At 42.7% G+C, this 21,627-nt stretch overlaps 1 protein-coding gene across 1 annotated transcript; it reads right to left on the reverse strand.

Moving 5' to 3' along the window:
- Positions 1 to 1,267: 1,267 nt before the first annotated feature.
- On the reverse strand, positions 1,268 to 21,290 carry BLMH (bleomycin hydrolase). Its single transcript, XM_055796321.1, has 12 exons — positions 21,137 to 21,290; positions 20,322 to 20,519; positions 19,781 to 19,890; positions 18,990 to 19,131; positions 17,644 to 17,732; positions 16,231 to 16,323; positions 11,677 to 11,832; positions 11,016 to 11,174; positions 10,853 to 10,920; positions 10,319 to 10,436; positions 7,844 to 7,913; positions 1,268 to 2,266 (listed from the first exon to the last, which is right to left on the reverse strand). The coding sequence occupies exons 1-12, from the start codon at positions 21,147 to 21,149 to the stop codon at positions 2,115 to 2,117; spliced, it is 1,368 nt and encodes a 455-aa protein (XP_055652296.1). The 5' UTR covers positions 21,150 to 21,290; the 3' UTR covers positions 1,268 to 2,114.
- Positions 21,291 to 21,627: the final 337 nt, after the last annotated feature.

Raw genomic sequence — 21,627 nt, forward strand, 5'->3', positions numbered from 1 at the left:
CATAGTTTGATAGAGATCACAGTTTGATGAACACAGTATAATCAGTAGTGGCAAAACACTTGACAATAACCTGACAATTAAATATATTTGACAAATCAACTATTCCACAATAGCCTGATGATTAAAAGGTGTGCCCAAACTTCCACAGAGATAACTGCAAGCAATGCATGTTTCTGCCAGTCAACACTAAAAGCAAGAAAAGTCACCTACCTGTCCCAAGACACAGGAAGACCTGAGCGTTGAGCTTTGTCTTCTAGATTAGGAAAAATCTAGTGCTAAGCTATAGATTTATGTTATTTCTCATGACCATTGCTAGTAGAAAGGGCAAGCTGAGACCAACAGCCATGTGCTCCTGTACCCTCATAGGTCTTGAGATGACAGAAAACCTCCTGACAAGCCCAGGATAAACAAAAACTGGGTTTTACCAGAAGGGAATCAATTCATAGTGTCACTCTATGCCAAGAGACATTCTGTGCATCCCCAGAACAGCGTTATTACCTTCGCAGGACATACTGCGAAGGGCACAGACTCTTAAAACACATCATTCAAGGACAGTAACAACAACCTCCTCCTGCTGTTCCACACCAAGTTTTCCCTAACCAGCACTCCTGCCCACTTCAGGAAACATTAATCACAGCAGATTGAATCATCTTTGATGAGTCCTAGACAAATCCAAATCTGGATTTAGTTTAGCAGGCAACATGCAGACACACTTCAGCTAGGCATTTTAATATACATACATATTTGTGTAACTAGTGTAAGATACACTTCCACAATCATTTAATAACTTTCTGCCTCTGTTGTCCAAATGTAAAAGTCAAACCAAATTGCGGAGTATCATGGCCATACCAAACATTTTTTTTTTTTTTGCTTGCGCTTAAAGCAACATCTATCTGCTACCCATGTTAGCTGGCAGCTCTGTTTCAGCATGGTTCCTTATCCTCACTTACCCTTTCTTTTACTTGCTTGCGACAACTTTCCTGTACTGGGTTTAATCAGGGTACACACAACGACAGCCTGCCATTTTGGCACCATCCAAACCAAAGGATTAGTACTGTGCTCAAACTGTTGGAGTGCCTGTAGCACATGCGATATTGTTAGCATATCTCTGTTCAGTGAGATGAGCATCTTTGACATAAAGCAGCATGTTCTCCTGATGTATTCACATTCTCTCTCACTTACGATTTGTTTCTAGGTCACTAGTATCTTTCCATTTCATTAGTTACATGAGGCTCATTTAAAAAAAAAGAAAAAAGAACTGTACCAGTCACTTTAGAAAGTGTTTATTCAAAAGCTTCATAGCACCATCTTGTTGGTTTTTTTAAAACATCCAAATAAAATGCAGCAATTAAAACATTATTTTTCTGTTGAGCATGACACTAACTCCACCTGTGAACATACTTATGGTTGTTCTTGCTAATATAACTGAAAAATAGCGCTCCTGTGCACACAGACATAGCACTGGGCCTTGATATGGGTTACTCAGTCCTAGCTCAATCAAAGAATAAAACCAAGTGACAACCCTCCCCCCACCCCCCCACCCCCCCAATTCTGCTGGAAGAAAACATTTTCTAAAGGTCATTTTTAGCAGTTTAGATTCTTATGTTGCCTCCAGAACTTCAGCAAAACTGACAATGTAAATATATAAAATATTTTGGGCATTCTTTTACGGTACAAGTCAGACCACGAATGGTTAATTTAAAAGTATCTTGATGTACTTGTCCAAACAATTACCTAGCTGTTAATTCTAAAGGCCCTTTTATGGCCATCTTTTCTAGAGAAAACACTGGTTGAAGTAATTCTAAGTTAATACGCTGATTTTTATTAAAAATTCAAGGTAAAATCAAAGTGCCATTGACAGCACTTTTCATACATTTTTATTATGAGGTTTTTTTCCTTTTCCCTTTTTTTAGCGTTGCGGGGTAGCCTGTCTGAGAGCTTTATTCAGCCAAGTCAGTAAAGCGCTATTTCCCAAAGATCCTTAACTTACATTTCAAGAACACGGACCATGCTGAGTGCTTGGTCACATTATCATTTGGCTATGGCTTCCAACCACTGGAATTCTCTATTGCATCTACTTCTGGTTGACCATTAAGAGGCAAATATTCTGTAGTTCACTTGGCTAAAGCCCCCATAGGGTCCCAAGCTGGCAAAACAATTGGTTCCTGCTGCATCACTTCCAGGATGTCTTCTGGTACATGCTTCTTATCCACCACAACTTCATACACGTACTCAGAAAACCAGTCATCAGTCATGATCAGGTAACCTGCAGATAAGAACAGTTCATTACAACAGAGAACCACTACCAATACAGTGAAGCAGTCACATATACAAGTTTCACCTATGAATGATGCATTACAAACAGGACCTAGTCCTGGTCATACTTTGTACCTCTCAAGACAAAGATAAAAGCCCAGATGTTATTTCTTTATGATAACTGAATGTAATTCATGTGTGCTGAAAGAGCAAGCAAGAAGCCTGCTAAGAAAAAGACCTAGAATATTCATCATTACATTTCCTCTGTTAAAATAAACATTGAGAATACCCAAGGTGAAGACACTGCCTTAAGAAAAAAGTCATTTAAGGCAGAATATAAAATTAGCCAAGTCTGGCTTGGAAAGGTCTCTGGATTTTAAGGGAAATTTTCCAGGTGAATATCCAAACCATCTTTGGCTTAAGAAAAACTTTGCTGTTTTAGTTCTTGCAGTAAGAGAATGCCATCTGCTTTCCTTGAACATAAAGCCATCTAAATCATGCTTTGGTTGAACTAAATCTTAATTTTCTCCCTTAATGTAACACTTACTACAAAGTTCAGTGAACAGTATTTGAACGGGGAGAAGAGTCACATTTAGATTACCACAGTTCTTAGCAGAAAACTGCCCTTGGAAGCAAGCTATTCAAGGTGAACTGAAAATAAGAGTGGCTGGGAGAAAGAAAGCATTTAGAAGACAGATGAGAAGGCTTTATGTAATAAAGTTCCTCATGTCCTTATACAGTATCATCACACAATCAAATGAAACAAGAAAATGCCCAAAGAATATGGACAATAAATGCATCTATCTACACCATCTTGTTTCTAAAGCAAGAGATCAGATAATTCCCACAAATTAAAAACCCTATCAATTGTAATCCATGCTAGATGCCATTTTGGAAACACTGCCAAAGGGAGCTGCCTTGATTATTCTCTCTTCAGGATATGAGTTCTTGGGACACACAAAAACCTCTCCCTCCCAAGAGCCAACAAGTAATTGCACCCTGAGAGGATAATGAACTCTGCTGCTGACATCCTGTATCTCAAAGCTTGACAGTGCTGATTAAGATCACAGTGTCTGAACAAGAAGGAAGCATCAAGCAGAACTTCAGAACATGCAAATAAGTAAGGTCATTTTTTGAGAAGGCCTCTGCCTGGTGTCGCAATGAAAGCCATTATCAATTTCTTCATTAAAAGGAGACACATACTTTATACGCAGCCATATGTATACCCAAGAGCCTGCCTGAGGCATCCCTGAGCTCTGCGTTCCATCCAGGTAACAGGCAGAAGTGAAAGAGAAACAGAAAAGTTTAACGCACTTCTGGGCAGGGTACACAGTGGACTTTCACCTCCGGCAATTCATCTATTGCTTCTACTCAAACCGTTTGTATGTTAAGGCCAGAATATGGAAGAGAACTGGGAACAGCATTGCCTTGTAACAGAACACAGCACCCGACTACCAGAGCGTACTCCTCTCTGTGCGAGGCTGGCCCACGTTTCTCTAACTTACCCAAAGGAAAAACTGAACAGGCAGCGTTGTAAAACCAACAAGCTGCTAGCCAGGGAGATGTCAGTCAAGGATGAATGGCCTGCGAGTTACTGCATAACCTAGGATTTGGGCACCTGAAAATGAAGCCCTTGGAAGTTCCCAGAGGACCTAGTACAACACACTGTGTTTGTGCTGTTACTCCTCCACAGGGATAACAAGTTAACAGAGCCTTTCTGTTATAGTGTACTTATGGGATGATATATATACACAGGTATCAAATACAGGCACTAAATATCTACAGTTAAATCCCTAAAATGTCTTCATGCAGAAGAGCGTGTATGCAACAGCCAGTACAAGAGATTAAAAAAGTCAAAAGGGAGCTGACTTTAGCTGGAGACCTATCACAAGAGAGTTCCTTTCATGCCAAAACAAGCAGAGGGACCCCTCTCAAATGGATGTGATAACGTGATTTAGTGCTCCCCTCTTGCTTGCTTTTTTAAAAAAAACAACACCACATATCCGATGGGATAAGCTGGGTTCAAAGTTAATGCACTGTGTCTCCAGAACAAAAGAGTAAGCAGAATAATTAAACTTGCCTGTATGGCTGACAAAGTGCCAGTAAAACACAGAAAGGAAATATTTGACTGCAAAGCGACTTTTCTACCTCAAAAAAAAAAGCAATGTTTGTCAGCAGCTGTGTTTGTTCCTTGAGGAAAAACAGATGGGATTCCAAAAAAACCCTTTTACAACAGATATAAATGTAATTACTAAGTGTTTAGGAGAGGCATGCTAGGCTGTTCCCAGGACTTTCCTTTCTCCAGGACAAGCACTACCACAAGAATGCAGATCTGCCCACTCCACGGAATGTGAGCATATAACTAACTTCATCCCATGATACCCAAACCAGGAGTCACAGTCTTTCCAGTCCTGCACCATGCAAGATAACAAGCGCTATCTGGTACCTTCGACTGTACTCAAGGCAAAACAAGAGGGACCCCATGTGAAAAAAACCACTTCCAGTTCCTACCAACAATGAGTTATTTTTCTGCTTGTTTTCTAATGACGCGAAGTCTGGTCTCTGGTGTTTTGTTGTGGGCTGTACCCTTTATCATCCCATCCAAGAAATAATGGAGTTTGGGCTTACTTGTATCCCCTACACTAGCAACTGGGCCTCAACTGGGGTGTGCCAAGTTTAACATCATTCTTGGCTGCCTCTTTACTGATGCAGATTCTGATTCACTGGATTTATCTAAGCACAGCTTCCTAATTCCTTAATGAGGCAGATAAGATAAAAAAAAAAAAATCACTGCCAACCGACTCAGTGGCATAGCAAGAGAGCCAGGACAGACTACAAATCCTCACCCTCCCATACCAGCTAGTACGGGACACTGCAAAAGCAGGGCAGGAGTAGGGGGTGGAAACCCTGTCAAGTTACCTGTTCCAATGTTTGAGAGCGCGCTCCCAAGGACATGCCCAGTTGCCTTTAGCTCAACAGCTGTTTTTTTGGTCATACCCAAGAAAATCATTCAGGGATTCACCTCCCTGAAAAAAAGTAGTCTGAAAGAGTCAAACCTCCTAGTTCTGATGGGATTTTCTGGTCAAGACACTTTTCCAGGCAACTCCCTAACCAAAACAAAATCTAGACAGTGAGCAAGACTTCCCAAGAGACTGTGGTCTCTACCAGTACAGAACAAATAAATGACAGTGACCCACCCAGGAAAGCTCACATAGATGGCATGCATGTCATAGATGTATACAGGGTGTAGTCAGGGTTTTTCTAGGTTGCTCCAGGGTCCTATTATTTCAAAGGAACAACTAGCTCCTCTTAAAGAACACATTTTTAAAAAGTAAACCCATATTTGGAAAAGAGATAATGTCTAAGGAAGATAAACTATCACTGCAGACCAAGTTGCAAATTAGGTTTAGAAAGCTGGCAAACAAATGCAACTTAATACTCAAAAACAACTAGGTAACTGTGTTAATTTACTGTTATTTCTAACTTAAAGCCTGAAGCACTACACTTCTCATTTCTAGTTGCTGTAGTTTTCTTTTTTAATTCCATGCACTAAATGAAGAAAGCCAAAAACCCGTGTGGCTCTCCACATGTATCAATCGCAGCTTCTGCAGCTCCATCAGAGCATTCACTGCTGCTCCAGCCCAGTTAACACTGGCACAGAACTGCTGCTGTTCAGTCACAGCTCAACAGGTACAACTTTGACTAGTAGTGTCAGGCTTCAGTCTGCTGCACTGTGGTTTGGGAGTGATAGCCAGTATCAAAAAATTAAGCCCGGACTTTCTCCAGTTCTAATAGAGAACAGCTCTGAAACTTGGCCAAGGACCATACATTGCTAGCACAATCAAAGTCGCTGCCAGACACCTATTACCTTCAGAAAGTCTGGAGTACTAACCTAAGTCCACGCTGAGCAGTTGTAAAGCGAGTAAGGCGCTTCCTGGAAGCATTCCTCTAAAGTTAGTAGCATCTAACATCACAAACCGATCATCTGGAGCGTCTCAAAACAAAGCGTTCTGACAATAAGAGCACAACTAACCAGGAATTTTTATAGTTTATATTCTCTATTATACATAAGTGCTCAACAAAACAGTTGTTAGTTTGTATCTGGAGGCAAGAAAAGTTGTGACACCACTTTTTAGTATTGATTTGGCTTCTTCACTGAATCCAGTATTCCAAAGTACATCTTACTACTGTCACATTGATGAGCCTTGATGGCTGAACATCAGTTTCATCGTTTTATCAAGACTAAAGATTACTGGAATACTTCACTGTGAATGTATACTGCTAACTCAGAACAGACACTACTGCAAGACCGAGGGGCCAGAACATAAATTAAGATGCTGTTCCAAGAACATACATGAATGGCTAACTAAAACATAGAATATCAAGAGCTTATAAATAAGATCACATCCTAAAACAGATTTTTCCAGAAACAGTCTGTTCCCAGAAGAACACACAGATGTCCTAGGAAATTTCAGCCATACCAGATCTTGTGAGCACAAGATTTGGGATCAATGTGCAACAGGAAGATGCGGTCAGCAATGACTACCGTGCTGTGCCCTGGGACACACTGAAGTCTGGCTTGACATGCTGCTCATCAGTGAGCTTTGCCACAGCCAAGTCCACATCCAGCCTGTCTCAGATAGGAGATGACAAAAATCATGGAGTTTTCCTCCCCTCCATTTAAGAAAAGCTGACTGCAGGCCACGGCAGAGCAGAGCAGCCATGCTCCCACAGCACCAGCCCCACTCACGCAGGGCTGGGGGGTCAGAGCTGGCCCCCAGACCAGGCAGAGAAGCACCCCCAAGTCATTCCCAGGCTGAGCAGGGAAACAACCAGAAGCAATTTATTAAACCACCACTCAGCTGTGACTCACTATTCTGTCCACACCGCCTGCCCATGTGCCATACCAGGCTGGCACATCCACGCTGCACAGCCCCACAGTGCTTATGAATCATTTTTAAAGGAACAATGGTGCAGGCTGAGAACCATCAACAAGAAAGCAAGTTCATGCAGAAAACCTGGCACAAGCTGAACTCCTGTGAACTGAGTTTTATTGTTGCCAGTGCTTGTCATACAGGAGAAACACTCCGAGGATGCTTGCTGCAGGTCATGTTTTCAGCAAGGCTTCAGAAAGGCACCCAGAATTACGATGTTAATTTTTTTTTTTTTAAGACAGGTTCAAAGTTCCAGTACTAAACCTCCAACATAAGTGCTTCTGTCAACTTAGTCCTCCTGCCCTTGAGATCAAGGTGTCCTGTCTGTCAGGACTTGTCAGCCTCAATCACTTACAGCCACCTCCCAAAAATGCAGTTACCTCTACAGTTGAGCTTGCAACCACAGTGTCAGGTTTATCCAGTGACATTTCCTGCTTCTCCGTTCAATGTTTGTATTTGATTTCCTTCGATTAAAATCACGTTTAAAGAGAAGAACGATTGTTTTCCAGGAACACAGTGCCATAGCTCAGCGCTGTTTTGCAGGCTTGTTTCACACATGTCCTAGTGAAGGACACGCGGCACATCCCCTTTTCCCCTTCCACCTCCTTAGTTCCAAACACTAATTTCAGCTTTCTGTTCCCATAACTATTTACCTTTATTACCACGGTCTTCACCCCAGGAGTTTTCCACTCTCCATTTTTCAAACGCCTCTTCTTGCCCATCCTGTGACAAAACAAGTCGATGGCTATTCAGCAGTGAAGGACCACACAAGTTTATAGCAGCCAAGTCTAAATCCAGCACCAGCAAACCTCAGAGCTCCACTCCCAAAAGTCTACGGGCATTGGCAAGTTACAATGGTTTCTTGCTAATGGTTGGAGAAATGTATTTTCCTAAAATACCTGTCTACCCACTTACACAAAACATGAGGAAGTGTGCTCAAGAAGAGTGCCTGTAATAAATACTATTCTAACCAGGAAAGGTAATTAAACTAAATAGAATTTGAACTTAACTGACAGAATTTAAGCAGCCTTCCCCATCACCTATCAGGGCATGGGGGCCTTTTGAAATGCAGAGTACACAACTTGCTTGAACAAGGAATCAGGGTAAAGGAATGAGGACAGTAAAGCAACTGTAATCATTTAGATTACGGCATTAGTAAGGGCAAGTACAAACACTTGAAGAATCTAGCTGAAGGACACAGCTCCAGGTCTGGTGCTTTGAAAGGTACACAGGCTTCAAACGGGCATGAAGAACATCTGACTTCCCGTTGAGAAGCCTGCAGTATTCCAGCCTGCACTGTGTGTGTCTGAAGTCTGGTTCAAACCCACCAAGTACATAAAAGCACTGAAAACAGCTTCATAGGCGTGCTGCGAACTGCTGCTTCCTTCATGCAGCCTCTTATGAGGCAACAGCAGGTCCCTTGAGGAACCAAAGAAAGTTATTCTTTCACTACTAAAATATTTTTAATATAAGAAACTAGTCTGCAAAACACCCCATAAATCCATTTTTAATATGCAATACAATATTGTTGTATTGCTTCTATTCTCACTTACAACAGATGTGGATTAAACACACCTTTTTGTTAAATGCTTAATGTACATAAACATGCTTACTCCAGTTTGTCTGACAGTATCAAGAGTTGACTTATCCTTAGTCTGGTAGATCTCGAGCGTCTCACTTTAAGGACTGTCCTATATTTTTTTTATGTTTTAAAACTGTAATAGATTTTTTTTAAATCTTCAAGGCCTTTTTATAAAGTCGGTAAATCCAAAGTATTACATTTCACAACTCAGTTTATCAAAGCTCCTTTAGATTAAGTTAAGATTTAATATAAGACACAACATGTTCAAACAAAGTAGAAACAACTTAGTCCATTTTGAATGTAGAAAAGGCTCTAAATGGCTGAACTTCTAGGATAATTTCTTTTAAATCTTTTGATTTTAGAGATACTATCCATCATATACTGATCTTATACACATCCTTTTCTTTAAGAAATCTGCTCACATTTGATCACATTTTCCACAACTGTAATGTAGGTATGCAAAAGAATGGATTTAAAAATACAAACCTATAGCTGCCAATGGAGTGCAACCAGTAATTGGCTACCATCAGTACAAACAGAACAGGCTTCAGCCGTGAATAAATACATTTTAAACACTAGAAAAATATAATTTTAAGTATCTAATGGAAAAACAATGGAATTTTTTTTAAAGATGCGTTGATGCAATCTGATACACAGAAGTGTTAAGAGCTCAGAACACAAGAGGAAAAATGATATGGAGCTGTAAAAGGAAACCAGAAGAATTCTTATGACTCAGCAGTCCCATCTCAAGTCCTCAAACTCCAGAGCTCAAGCAAACTTTTTCAGTTATGTGCAAGCTGTTATTTCTCAAGCCAAGGTCATGTTGGACAGGAAGAGATCACTTCAAAGAAACTTTAATAATGACAACTTCTGGAAATAAATGGAAAACATCAACATTGCAGATAACCCTGAGTTGTAAGTTCTCACATGGTTCTTTTTACTTACGTGCTTTGTTATACTGCCAGGATTTAGCTGTGGATTCATCTCAGTCTCCTGTCTGCCACAGAGCTATTTTGGACACCATTGTCCTTCCCTAATTATGAGTAGGTCAGAGGTCACATGCCAGTGAGCTGCAGGAGGTTAAGACTGTTGCAAAGTGCCTCCCACTGGCATTTTAACAGAAGGAGCCTCATGCTATAAGACAGGCTGGACTAACACATGCAGTGGCACATGGTAGGAGATACTTGCCGTCATACTAGATTCCTTGCTCAGCAAGATACATTAAAATCTTTATTTTAAAATAATTATTTAACATAGGTTTTCTGGTATCTTAAAAAGAGACTCAGACTTTTCCCCTTCTCCAATGAAAGTTTGCAGGCAGAAGGAAAGAAGTCCTTGACTTGTCTAAAATTCTTCCATCCTTGTTCATTATTTATAGTCCTGAACACTTGGACACAACACAGGGAGAACAGACAGCCTAGGCTTTGTGCACCTGGGTGTGTGCCACACATGCTGAGCTCCGGTAGAACAGCTTACACGCTGCGGATGAGCCCGGAACACAAACAAGCTGCCAGAATATTCAAATACTTCAGGAGAGGGACTCTACCTTCTCGGTGACAGCCGTCAGGACCATGGCATGGGTCATCATTGATTCTCCAAAGATCAATCGCTCTGCTTTGTTCATGTTCTTGACGGAGACGCCAAACACCAGCTCATGATTAAATCTAGTAGAAAGCCACATAAGCAATATCAAAAAGGACGCAGGGACAATTCTCACTAGTAAATCAGGGAATCAGTAGAGCACGCTGTCCCAGGAGCCCATGCACAGGGGTACAAGTTCAACTATTTTTAGTGTCAGAAAAAAAAATGCAAAACCCAATCCCTTTAGGAGTTTCTCCCACCAGATACTAGCCAATGCAAATGAGTAAGGATATTTAACAACCACTTGTAGTGTATCTTTAGAGGATTCAGATTTTAGCTAACCAGTGAAAAAAATTCTGTTGCTGCTGAACTACTCAAATATAGTCTTTTGGGGTATATAATCTGAAGCATGTACAAATTAGTTTCCTAAACAGCTACAGGACTGTTTATGTTCTAGTCCAACATCCCAAACAGTATTTTGTTTTGATTCTCTACTTACATATTCAAGTCATTGATTCCCAGCTTGCCATAGAAGTGCTTTGCAACATCACAGCCAAACCACACAGCCTACAAACAGAAGGAAGAGTCACGTCTCGGCTGTATCCCAGCACATTTTACATTACAAGAAATGCACTGCGCCATCCATGAGAGGCCAAACAAACCTCGCCATCCTTAATAGATGCTGCAGCTAATTTTTTCAAGATGTCAACAGGCTGGTTGTTATAGAGTGTTTTCCTTCCTCCTACCATGTTGCCCAGGTACTCCACTGTATACAGCCTGTTGTATGGATTCTGAGGTCGAGGGTCATTCACTAGACAGATCTGCCAAAAACCAAGATGTCATAAATTAAGGTGCAGCTCAACTGAAATTTGAGAAGGGAATCTAGATGGATTTCAGAAAATTGCTTTTGTCCCAGCTAGCTATCTATGGGTCCCATTAGCAAACAAGCTACTTGATGGAAATACTAGGGGCTTTTAAGGTTTGCTTTGGTTTTTAAGTTCACCTCCTAACTGTGGCATAGCACCTATGCATGTTATTCCTGCTCTCCAATGACTGTCTTACAGCATTTTACAACCAATTAGGTCATTACGTATCTTGGCATTGCAACATCATCATGGAAGTGCAACACAAGATTACAGCTAATTGAAGGGTAGAGCACAAACAGGAGAATGGGGAGAATAAACACAGGGCCATCTAACTTGGGGGAGCAGTACCCATCCCAAGCAGGTACAGGGGTGGACAGAATAATTGCAACAGCAGAAAATAAGTGGCTTAGCAGCAACAAAAGGTCTTGGGAAGCTACTGCCTTTCAGCATGCCCAACCTTGTCCTCCATGTTGAAGTAAGGCTTCACATGCTCATTGTAGAACTGCACCGGTGTCACAGGACCGTATTTGTGATAGTTCTTCTCCTTATCCCGGAACTCCCAGCAGAAACACTCCGGAGGGCTGCCCAGGCAAGTACTCACTATTCTGAATACCTGCCCAGAGAAGCAAACAGCTGTGAACTTGCTGAAACATGCAGGCCTGCCTCTCCTACCACAGCAATGCCACTGATGAATGGCTATCCCAATGTGAGAGCCTACTGGAGAAATGGGATCTTAACAGCCACCTTTGAAGAACATGAGTAAAGGTACACACGTGAATTATTTGTATTCATCTCTGGAAATCTAGGTATTTCAACAGTTCAAAACCAATCTGAAAGGCCACAGGAAAATCAGCAGAATCTCCCTCCATTCTCATACTCTTATGTTCTCTGGTAAACCCTCAGGCAAAACAAAGTCCAGGTCACCCTAGGAATGCAGCAGCCAAAAGCAAAAGCCAGTACACTGGCCAGTCTCATTCCAACATTTTATAAGTAATTCGGAAGCTTGTTGAACAAGATACTTCCCTGGTGTAAAAGAAACTTTACTGGTGAAAAATCAAACTGAGTCTAAAAAGGCTTAAGCATTCAGCATCACCTGTTCCACCAGGTGATTTGCCCCATGCAAAGACAAACCAGACCCTCTAAATGCACACAGCAAAGCTTTTTACCCCTGTGTTTTCCCTGTACTAATCCTTTTTTTCCTGTAATGTTCACTTGGATTTCAAAGGTGGGCCTTTGCTTCTTTTCAAAGGCCTAGAATAATCTCCTCATCTGGTTTAATATTTTTAACAATGTCTCGGTTTAGGTTTGAGCTGGCAGGTTATATAATCTAATCCAAGATCCCCGCTGCTGCCTGTGACATGCTTTGCAGCTTCCTATTGATTTTTAGCACAAAAAGGTTGACCAGATTTCAAGTCATCAGCCTCCCTATAAATCAGAATATGAAACTGCACTCAAGCATCACTACTGTACTTTCTCACAGGGCTTATCATAAAATGTGCTAACTTGTAGGCAGCGTAACCAGATGACTGTCTTCAGGGATATTTAGCAGGACTTGCTGCAGGTGCTGTGGGGACAGAGAATTCAATCATATTTAAACAGGTTTGAATCTGTTTTACTTCAGCTGACACCGGTCTGCTTCAGCTCTACCCATGTCTTGAGCATAAGAGGTCTTTTTCCTTGCAAGAAACAAACACATTATTTTAAATAAGAGCAGGGGAGTCAAATCTCAGCTGTACCTTCTGCACTAGGAGCCAAAGTCTGTGGTTTGTGCCAGCTTTCCCAGGCTGTCAGTCTTCACACTTTCCTCTCACTGATTTCATGGGAGCGGAGACAGAACACCTTTCCCAAAGCTGGCTTGCTCCTTCTGGAGCTAGTTGAGCCAATTTATATGGATGTTAAGGCTCTGTAAGAACTAGCTTTGTGCTAGCGTGCACTTTGTGCTGATGGCAAAAGGAGCACAACGTTCACGCTAAGTAACACTATTTGGCTGTGCACAATAGACAAACAAAGGTGTTCTTGCTCCAAGCAATTAAGAAAACAAGTGAAGAGATCAATTATGGGTTGAAACAAGGATGTGAGCGTAATGCTTTTACTGGAGGGGTGTTGGAAGAAGGGTTCACCAGAGTCAAGACGACGCTCAATATAAGCTGTGCATCTTGCTCAACTTTATTAGTTTCTAACACTACTTATATAGAACCGATACACATGCATATTCGTAAAGCAGAAATATAATTGGTTAGTAGTCTCTAAACACGCGCAGTTCTCACCCCCCTAATTATCATGACTAAAATAAGCATTCTATCCATGTAGCTAATTGTGTTGCTGTGCTTCAGCCTTGTAGTTTGTTACTCCCTATATTCCCATACCCATCCCTATCTTCCTTGGCCCTGCACCTGCTTTCCCAGCAGCTATATCTCATTACAGCCACGGCCTGCTGGCACAATATAATTACTTGGTCTCAGGATTCAAGAATAGCTCAAGGCTACCTTTGTTAACTTCAGCACAGCAACTTCAGTACAATTCTGATTACAGGCTTATTCCAATACCAGGCCTGGATTGTGCAGATCTTCAGATATTCTAAAGCCATGCTTCTGCAGCCATTCTTCTGCAGAGGGACTCACATTTATTTCTCAATAAATATGTTAAAAGATCAAATGTAAGCATTTGCAAATGCAAATCCCTAAACTACTATAAATATTTAATTTTGCACAGACCACACAAAAAGTAGCATTTGCTGTGGATACACCCACAGTACCTCAGATAACCTCAAGTTGTGAGAGATGAGGCTATGAAAACAAAATAAGCAAGAAAAACACCTAAAAGGAGAGCAATGAGCAAGCGGGCTCCAGCCAGAGGAAGGAAAGTGACCGAGACAGAAGTCTCAAGTTAACAGAAGCAGCGGAGCCTGGGAATGGCCTCCCTCAATTGTTTTGCCACCACACCCATCATAGGCCATCTCTTAGTATCTCACAAGCTTCCTCTATCAATAAATAAAATAAGCAGACATTTAAACTAAAAGGTGACTTATATCACTCTAGCAACAACTAGAACCAAGATAAGGCAAAGATATAGTACCTTGTGCTAAAACCCAAAATGAACGAGGAGGGGAAAAGGACACTCCTGATAAGGAAGAGTCCACAAAGGAGAACAGTAAAGGAAGAAAAATTCAATCTTATGCACTGCACTGATTCCGACTTCTGACCTGCTGTGCACTGGTTTGATAAGAAGAATGTTTATACAGTTTTGGAGTGACTATTTAATCTTGTGTCGCAGTACAACTGCCCCATTTTAGCTAGAGTGCTGCTTCCCAGCATGAACAAACTAAGTTTTACTACACAAAAAAAACCTTCACAGAACAAAAACTAAGTTCTGCTTTGCCACATAAAAAAAAAAAAAGAGATGCAACAGTACTTATATACATATAAACAAATGAAAAAAAAAGAGTGATCTCAAACCTTTAAAACTAAGTGTTTTTAAAGTATACAAGGCAGGTACAATCAAACATTTCAGCTACAATGTTTACTGAGAATAAATCCACTTGAGTTGCAAACTGTTACTACTGCAGAAGAAACAACCACGTTAACTGCAGAGAATTAAGCACAATGTTTTTACAGAACAGACAAACTGCAGTTACTAATCCTTTAACACCAGTTCCAGGATCCCTTGTCAGAGGGCAAGATGCTCTAAACTTCTAAAATGAAGAGATTTTGCTGTGAACTGTATGTCATTGCCCTAAAAATGAACATCTCTAGGAAGCTTTTGATGTCTGCTGTAAAATCCTCCACGGGCTTTTAGACACACACACTGGATGCAAGTTATATTAATTAACTTTTGAACTAAGTGCGGATTGGCAACATAATGGGGTAGGCTCAAAGCACAGAGTTACTGTTCATCTTAAGGAATACATTTCATAAAAGGTTTCCTTTCATTAATATAACACAAGGAACACTAATCTTTTTCTTAAGCAAACCTTAAAGTTAGATAAAAGCAGCTACATGTTTTGACATGAAGTGCAAAGATGAATTTCCAAACCCCAAACCAACACATTAACACTTGTGTATTAGCAGAACTGCCCGAAGCTTTACAGAAATAACCCAAGGAAGGTTCTGTCTAATACTGATGTTTACTGGGTTACAGAAAAACTAACACACATAACCAAAATATTTGATTTCTTGAGTTGTCTAAAGATAGACATTCAAACCACTGGGTCACTTTGCATTGTATGCTTGAAAAACATGAAATATTTACTTTTTTAAACGCGTGCACTCGGTCAAACTAAAACAGCCTGAACTTTTAAAATTACTTTTGGCTATTTAAGGATCAACTACAAGAACTACTTAATGAGAAAAATGACGCCACTTTGGTGTGCCCAGATGGAGGGCCACTACACACACTGCATACTACAGGCTTGCTGACTGATTTGATTTTGAGTTGATTCACAGAGCCAGAAACAGACACTGTGATTACTTCCTCGCTGCCCCACAGCATCAGCCCACCGCTGGGTTCAGCTTTCTGTTCAGCTCAGATCTCTTCCGGAACACAAAGAATTCCCTTCTGTGGTTCTTTTCTGCTCTCTTGTGGGAAATTTCTGTAACAACACTTGTGCAGTAACATTTTACATTCCAAGCAATCGGAATGCAGTTTTCAACCTGCCTCTTTCCTACTATTTATAAAAGCCTGATAGGCCACTATTTTGATCCCTCAAGATACAAAATGCTGCTTTCCTACAGAAAAGGGAAGACTTCTAAAATGTCATGGCTCTGGAATCTATAAATTCAAGAAACTTGTCTGGAAGTACTAGAAAAACTCAGGATGAGATAAGGAACAAAAAAAAACTTCAAAAAAATCACTTGAATACCTCCAAGTGCACTGCCATACAAAACATTCCTAGTTAGGCAAACAAAGGCACTTGTTTTGGCTGATTCAACTGCTATAGAACAAGAGTAAGCAAGAAACTTCAACCATTCTAACCTCATGCTCCAGGAAGACTCATGTCACACAAGTTATTTACCTCTTCTATCATCGTGTCCATTGCAGCACAGATTTCTCCTTTCATCATTCCAGTCTCCACCATATTTCTTAGCCGCAAACAGTATTCTCTCATCTGTTTGAGGAGAAAGTAATTTTATTATAAGGGTATGACAGGTGCCACCCAATCAGTTTTTAGGACTTCCATTCTGGTTGTTTCAAGCACCTATTTTATTCTTCACAACATGTTTTCAAAATTAAAGGAAAATCCTTTTCAGAAGGCTTTGTTAGATATTGATCCTTGAAAAAGCCCAAGATAATAGAATGATTTAAAAGGGAAAGATCACAAAAAATAAGCAGAAATTAACAAGCAGTTGCAACTCAATTACTGTTTTCCAACTGCTGATTTGAAGCTTATAGCTGTTAGCTCTTCTTAAGGCTTGCTTTCTCTTTGTTCCGTAACTGGTGCTGCAACATCCATACACATCACCACCACCTCTGTGACTCAGAACAGACTGTCTTCATACTCTAAAATTTATTTTGCAATTCTAATGCATAATTGATCTCTTAGTTGATAAAAAGAACGGAGCATTTCCCCACTGCATGCAGGATTGCAGCACGAAGACAACATGCTTCCCATTACTGTCACCACCCATAAGGCCAGGAACAGTGAGTGGGGCTCCCTCAAGACCAGCTGGTTTGCCATGTTCAAGACTATAGAACAACATTAACACCACTCATTATATCCAAGCTGGTTTCAGCACATTTTACATGTTTTATCTGGATTTCAGCAGGCAATTTTTCCTGAGCATGTGGCATACGAACTGGAACAAAATAAAGCCCACTATAAAATAAATATGCTTTAATTCACTTTTTAAGTAGCTACCTACACTAGCATCTTCCCAGATTAATTCATTTCTGTAGTTCAGGGCACAAGCTTGTAGCTTCCTTCACACAAAGCTGCACAGTTCTACACTGAAAGCTGATTTTTAACATTCAGTGTTTTCAAAATACTTTTTTTTATTTTCCATCAAATTTGGCAGTAATCTCTAGAAACCTTGTCATACTGCTGGATGAAATATTGAGGGGGCAGAAAAAAAGTCACCTAGACACCGAGTGCTAGTTTTGCAGAAAGACCTAATCAGCCATACGTAAAAAATTAACTTTTTGGAGATTTGAGGATTAGGAACAATCACTACTAAAACCACGCCGAGTACTCTAAAGCTACTGATGCCTGGCAATGGACATCTCCCATAAACACACATTCCTGCTCCATGTTAAAATTAACATCAGACTTTGCTGAGACTTTAGGCCGTTTTTTGAATAAAAGCAACTTACATTGCCGAGATGTGCTTATACTTTGGTCAATAAAGAGAAGTTAAGGTGGCTAGGAACACTTGGAGCAGGTTCCTTCCCATCCCCTCCCCTTAATTATATCATCTAAATCAATTTTTACCTTATGATTCAGTATCTCATTCATCCTTCTAGTAGCCTCTGTGGTATGAGACTCCGGGAAGTATTTCTTGGGTACAACACCGTACTTTTCTAAAAGAAAGTAGTAAAACTACAGGTTAACAATTATCTTGTCCACACGGATGGTAATGCTTTGGCTTATGCCCAGATAAATGCTAAGTATAGCGGGGTTTTGTGCAGAGATAAGGGAAATTCTTATTTAAAGGTTACAAATATTTAAAGTTTACATTTTAACTTCTGACCGAATCTCGACCTCTGATCTGCATTCCACAAAGGTCCCAAAAAGTGGAACCCCTGAACTGCTTGCTATCATTTAATTCAACACTTAAAGTTCTAAACAAAGTAGTGCTTTTTAGGAAACTCTTTTCACCAGAAAAAAAACCTGATTACTTGAAAAATTAAGCTCCTGAAGTATCTCCTAAAGAACTGGGCCTCTTATGAAATATTCCATCTGTTTTACCTAATGCTAAGTGACTAACTTCCCAGTTTCCTTTCCTCCTCAGCATTTATGAAACACCATCAGCAGCTCAATTGCTTCCTACATTATGGTACCAGTCAAAGATCATACAATGCGGCTCAATTTACAGCAGCATCCAAAGTCTTCTCTGCCCTGATTAAATATTTATAACAATGGGGGGGGGGGAGTAACCTCCAGGCTTCAAAGAAACAAATTCCATTTGTGATTCTAAACTTCTATTATTGGCTTGTTGATTTACAAAGGCATCAAATGCTTTCACAAAAGAAATGAAAGCAAGTGTTGGTGTAATCCAGACACAGAGAAGATCTCCTTAATCAGCATAAGGAAGATCCTGATTAAGCAGGATCTTTATAAGGCCAGCATTGCCACATTCCACATCATTTCCCTTTCACTGATCTTTATTATCATCTTTCTTCAGGCTATAACTCTTAAGTAGTTCTGCTTCTGCCTTGTAGACACACCCTAGCCTGGCAATGTTTTTCCGTAACATGTGCCCTAAAAATTGTATACATGGATATAAATAAACAATGTCAAGCTGACGATTGAAGTAAGAGGGGATTGAACCTTTCTGCTAAGTGGAAGGTCTGGGATAGCTAATTACTTCTGTTGATCTTTTGAGCTTTTGTCATCATCAGCAATATGCAAGAGTGAAGATCCCAGACAAGATTTAAGCCTAATATTTACGAACTGGCATGGAAAAGGTCTTTGAATAAAAGAAGGTAGTAGCTAACTGCATCATGTTCCTTAGCAAACTCCCAGGTCTCAAACTCAGTTTCTTCTTCTGCTTCATTCCTCATCTCTCAAATCAGCATGCAATTTCAGGAAGGTCTCCTAGTGACCAATTCTCTTACCAATAATGTTAACCAACATATCCCACTGTCCACCATCATTTGTGGGGTTGGAAAGCAGAAACTGTACCAGCCTTCCTTCCACCGGCTCCTTTTTCTGAGCTGTTTCCACAAAGGCATTTAAAAAGTAGTAACAACGTTCAACCTGAAACAGACAGACAGGGAAAAACTCTTAGGTCTGACATCTTACACATTAATTCCAGAGTACTCAGTTCTTTGGAAGTCCTAACTAGATGAAGCTACCTTCTGCTCATCCACTGAAGTCCTTATTTTCCCTCTAGCATTCCAGGGCTTACCCTATAAACTTCTTTCTGTTACAGACCAAATAGTTCGGAGTCAGTTAGCACAGAGCTTGACGGTAGAGGAACAGGAAGTGTGAAAAGAGTTATGCAACGAAGCCTGGCCCAAACTAGCACTAGATTTTTCTTGATTTCCCTTAGGGGAAAAAAAGCAGGCACACAGCTTGCAGATCAGTATGTCACAAGCACAACTGAAACCTCGACAGAAAGTTACAGTCACTTCCCCTGAGCCTCCCACCAGCAGCTTTTGAAATACACACAACACTTGAAAGACTACTACTATTCCAAAACATTAACGTCTCGACAACTTTCTTCTCAAGCCGAAAGTCCCACTTTGCTCAACCTGCATTTAAAACACTTAAACTTTTGAAGTTTCTTCTCATGTATGTTTTCCACCTGGATTAAGACAGCCCAGCCTAAAAGAAATTCTGTCCCAATACTAACACCCAGTTGCGTAAGCCGTCCTAGCACAACCTGCAACCTGTACTACTGTACCTTATCCCAGAAAAAGAGATACGACTGGCTGAATTCAAACTCCTCGATGTTGTATTTCTTCATGAAAGGAAGACGCATTGCATTGAGACAGGAAAAGATCCAACATCTCCCTGAGAGATCAAAGGACCAAAAATTAAACTGGAATGTCTGTACTCAAAAGCTGTGTAACTTTTTTAAGCACAAGATTCATGACACGGTTCTGCCTCAAGCCTTTGGCCCGCTGTTCTGGCGGGGATTATAAAATAGAAAAAAGCTCCTAAGTTTGGAAATCCTTTGCTGCAAAAGCAGGTTTCTCAACTGATTTTATCTGATATTTTACAGAAAACAGGCAAACGCTGCAAGTCTAAAGACTCTTATTAACTCAAGGGGATGCTGCAGGGATTCAGCCTCGCTCCAAAGCCTGAAGAGAGGACTCTGGAGGAAAGCACGGCTCCCAGGAGCCTGGTCAGCATTACATCATTCATTCCCAAACGCTGGAGCTGCCGAGGGAGCACTCCCCTCCTCACCACCAGCACCCACCCCCAGGCGGGGAGCCCCTTACCGGAGTTCTTCTGGTTGGTCACAGGCTTGCCCTCCGCGGGCACGGCGTGCTGGAAGACCTGCACCGTGTCCTGCACCACCTGCCGCTGCAGGCACACCTCCAGCGGGTCATTGACCGTCGCCACGTTCTGGGCCAGCAGGAACTGGGGCTCGGCCCGCAGCCGCCGGGTGAAGGCGGCCGCCTTCTCCGTGCTCAGCCCTGGGGGGCAGGGGGGCAGCCATCACCGCCAGGCCCCCCCAGTGCCCACCGCCCCGGCCCCATCGCCCAGCTAACGGTGCATCCCCTCGGTAAATCCCCTGCCTGCTACCACAGTAACGCCTCCCCTACAACAGGGGGGCCCCTCACAGACAGCGGGCGTCCTCACAGACAGGGGGGCCCCAGACAAGGGGGGCCACCCCCCCACCGACAGAGGGCCCATCCCCGTCCTGTGTGCCCCCCCCAGACACAGGGTCCATCCATCGTCTGTTTCCCACCCCGCCCCCTCACCCCCGATAGGGGTCCGTCCCCATCCCCCGTTCCCCCACCACCCCGCCCCACAGACAGGGGGTCCGTCCCCATCCCACCCCCCCACAGACAGGGGGTCCGTCCCCATCCCCCGTTCCCCCCCCCAGACAGGGGGTCCGTCCAGCCCACCCACCCCCCGTCCCCACAAACAGAGGGCCCTTCCACGTGTGTCCCCCCTCCCCAGACAGAGGGTCCGTCCCCGTCGCCCACACCCCACCCCTCCCCAGACAAGGGGTCCATCCCCGTCCCCCCCTCACAGACAGGGACCCCCCAGCCCGCCGTCCCGGTAACAGCCGGGCCCCACCCCTCACCGCGGGCGTTCATGGCAGCAGCTGCCGGCAGGAAGACGCCGCGCACGGCCGGGCCCACCGCAGGTCGGGCGCTGAGGCGGAAGCGGCTCTTATAGCCCCGGCACCGGAAGCAGGAAGCGGGGCCGCGCGGCGCGCGGGGGCAGCGGGGCGCGGGGGCGGACGGCGCGCCGCGAGGGACAAGCTTGCTGCGGCTGCGGCGTGGCTCCCTCGCCTCATACCCATCCGCCCCCCCCACCTCTTTTCCAGAACGTTCCGCCGGTGCCCGCGGTCTTCCCCGCCCCGAGGAGCTGCCGTGCTGGCGGCTGCTGTGCGGCCCGAGCGCGGCCCTGCGGCTCCGGGCACAGCTGGCCCTCAGGGCCCCTGTGGCCATGGGCGAGGGAGGCCCGGCGGCTGTAGCCCTGGCCCGCTGCCACTGCCGGCCCGCTGCCCCCCTCCTGCAGCCCCCGGGCGCTGCCCTCGCTGTCCTGCTGCCCCCGGGGGCCGAACGGGAG

Source organism: Falco peregrinus, chromosome 2 (genome assembly GCF_023634155.1).
Source record: "Falco peregrinus isolate bFalPer1 chromosome 2, bFalPer1.pri, whole genome shotgun sequence".
NCBI classification, from domain to species: Eukaryota; Metazoa; Chordata; class Aves; order Falconiformes; family Falconidae; genus Falco; species Falco peregrinus.

Excerpts from the sequence above, each read along its gene's own strand:
- BLMH (XM_055796321.1), bottom strand. Across the intron at positions 10,921-11,015 it reads CATCTATTAAGGATGGCGAG|GCTGTGTGGTTTGGCTGTGA; the intron begins GTTTGTTTGGCC and ends TTCTGTTTGTAG. Across the intron at positions 7,914-10,318 it reads TGACGGCTGTCACCGAGAAG|GATGGGCAAGAAGAGGCGTT; the intron begins GTAGAGTCCCTC and ends GTTTTGTCACAG.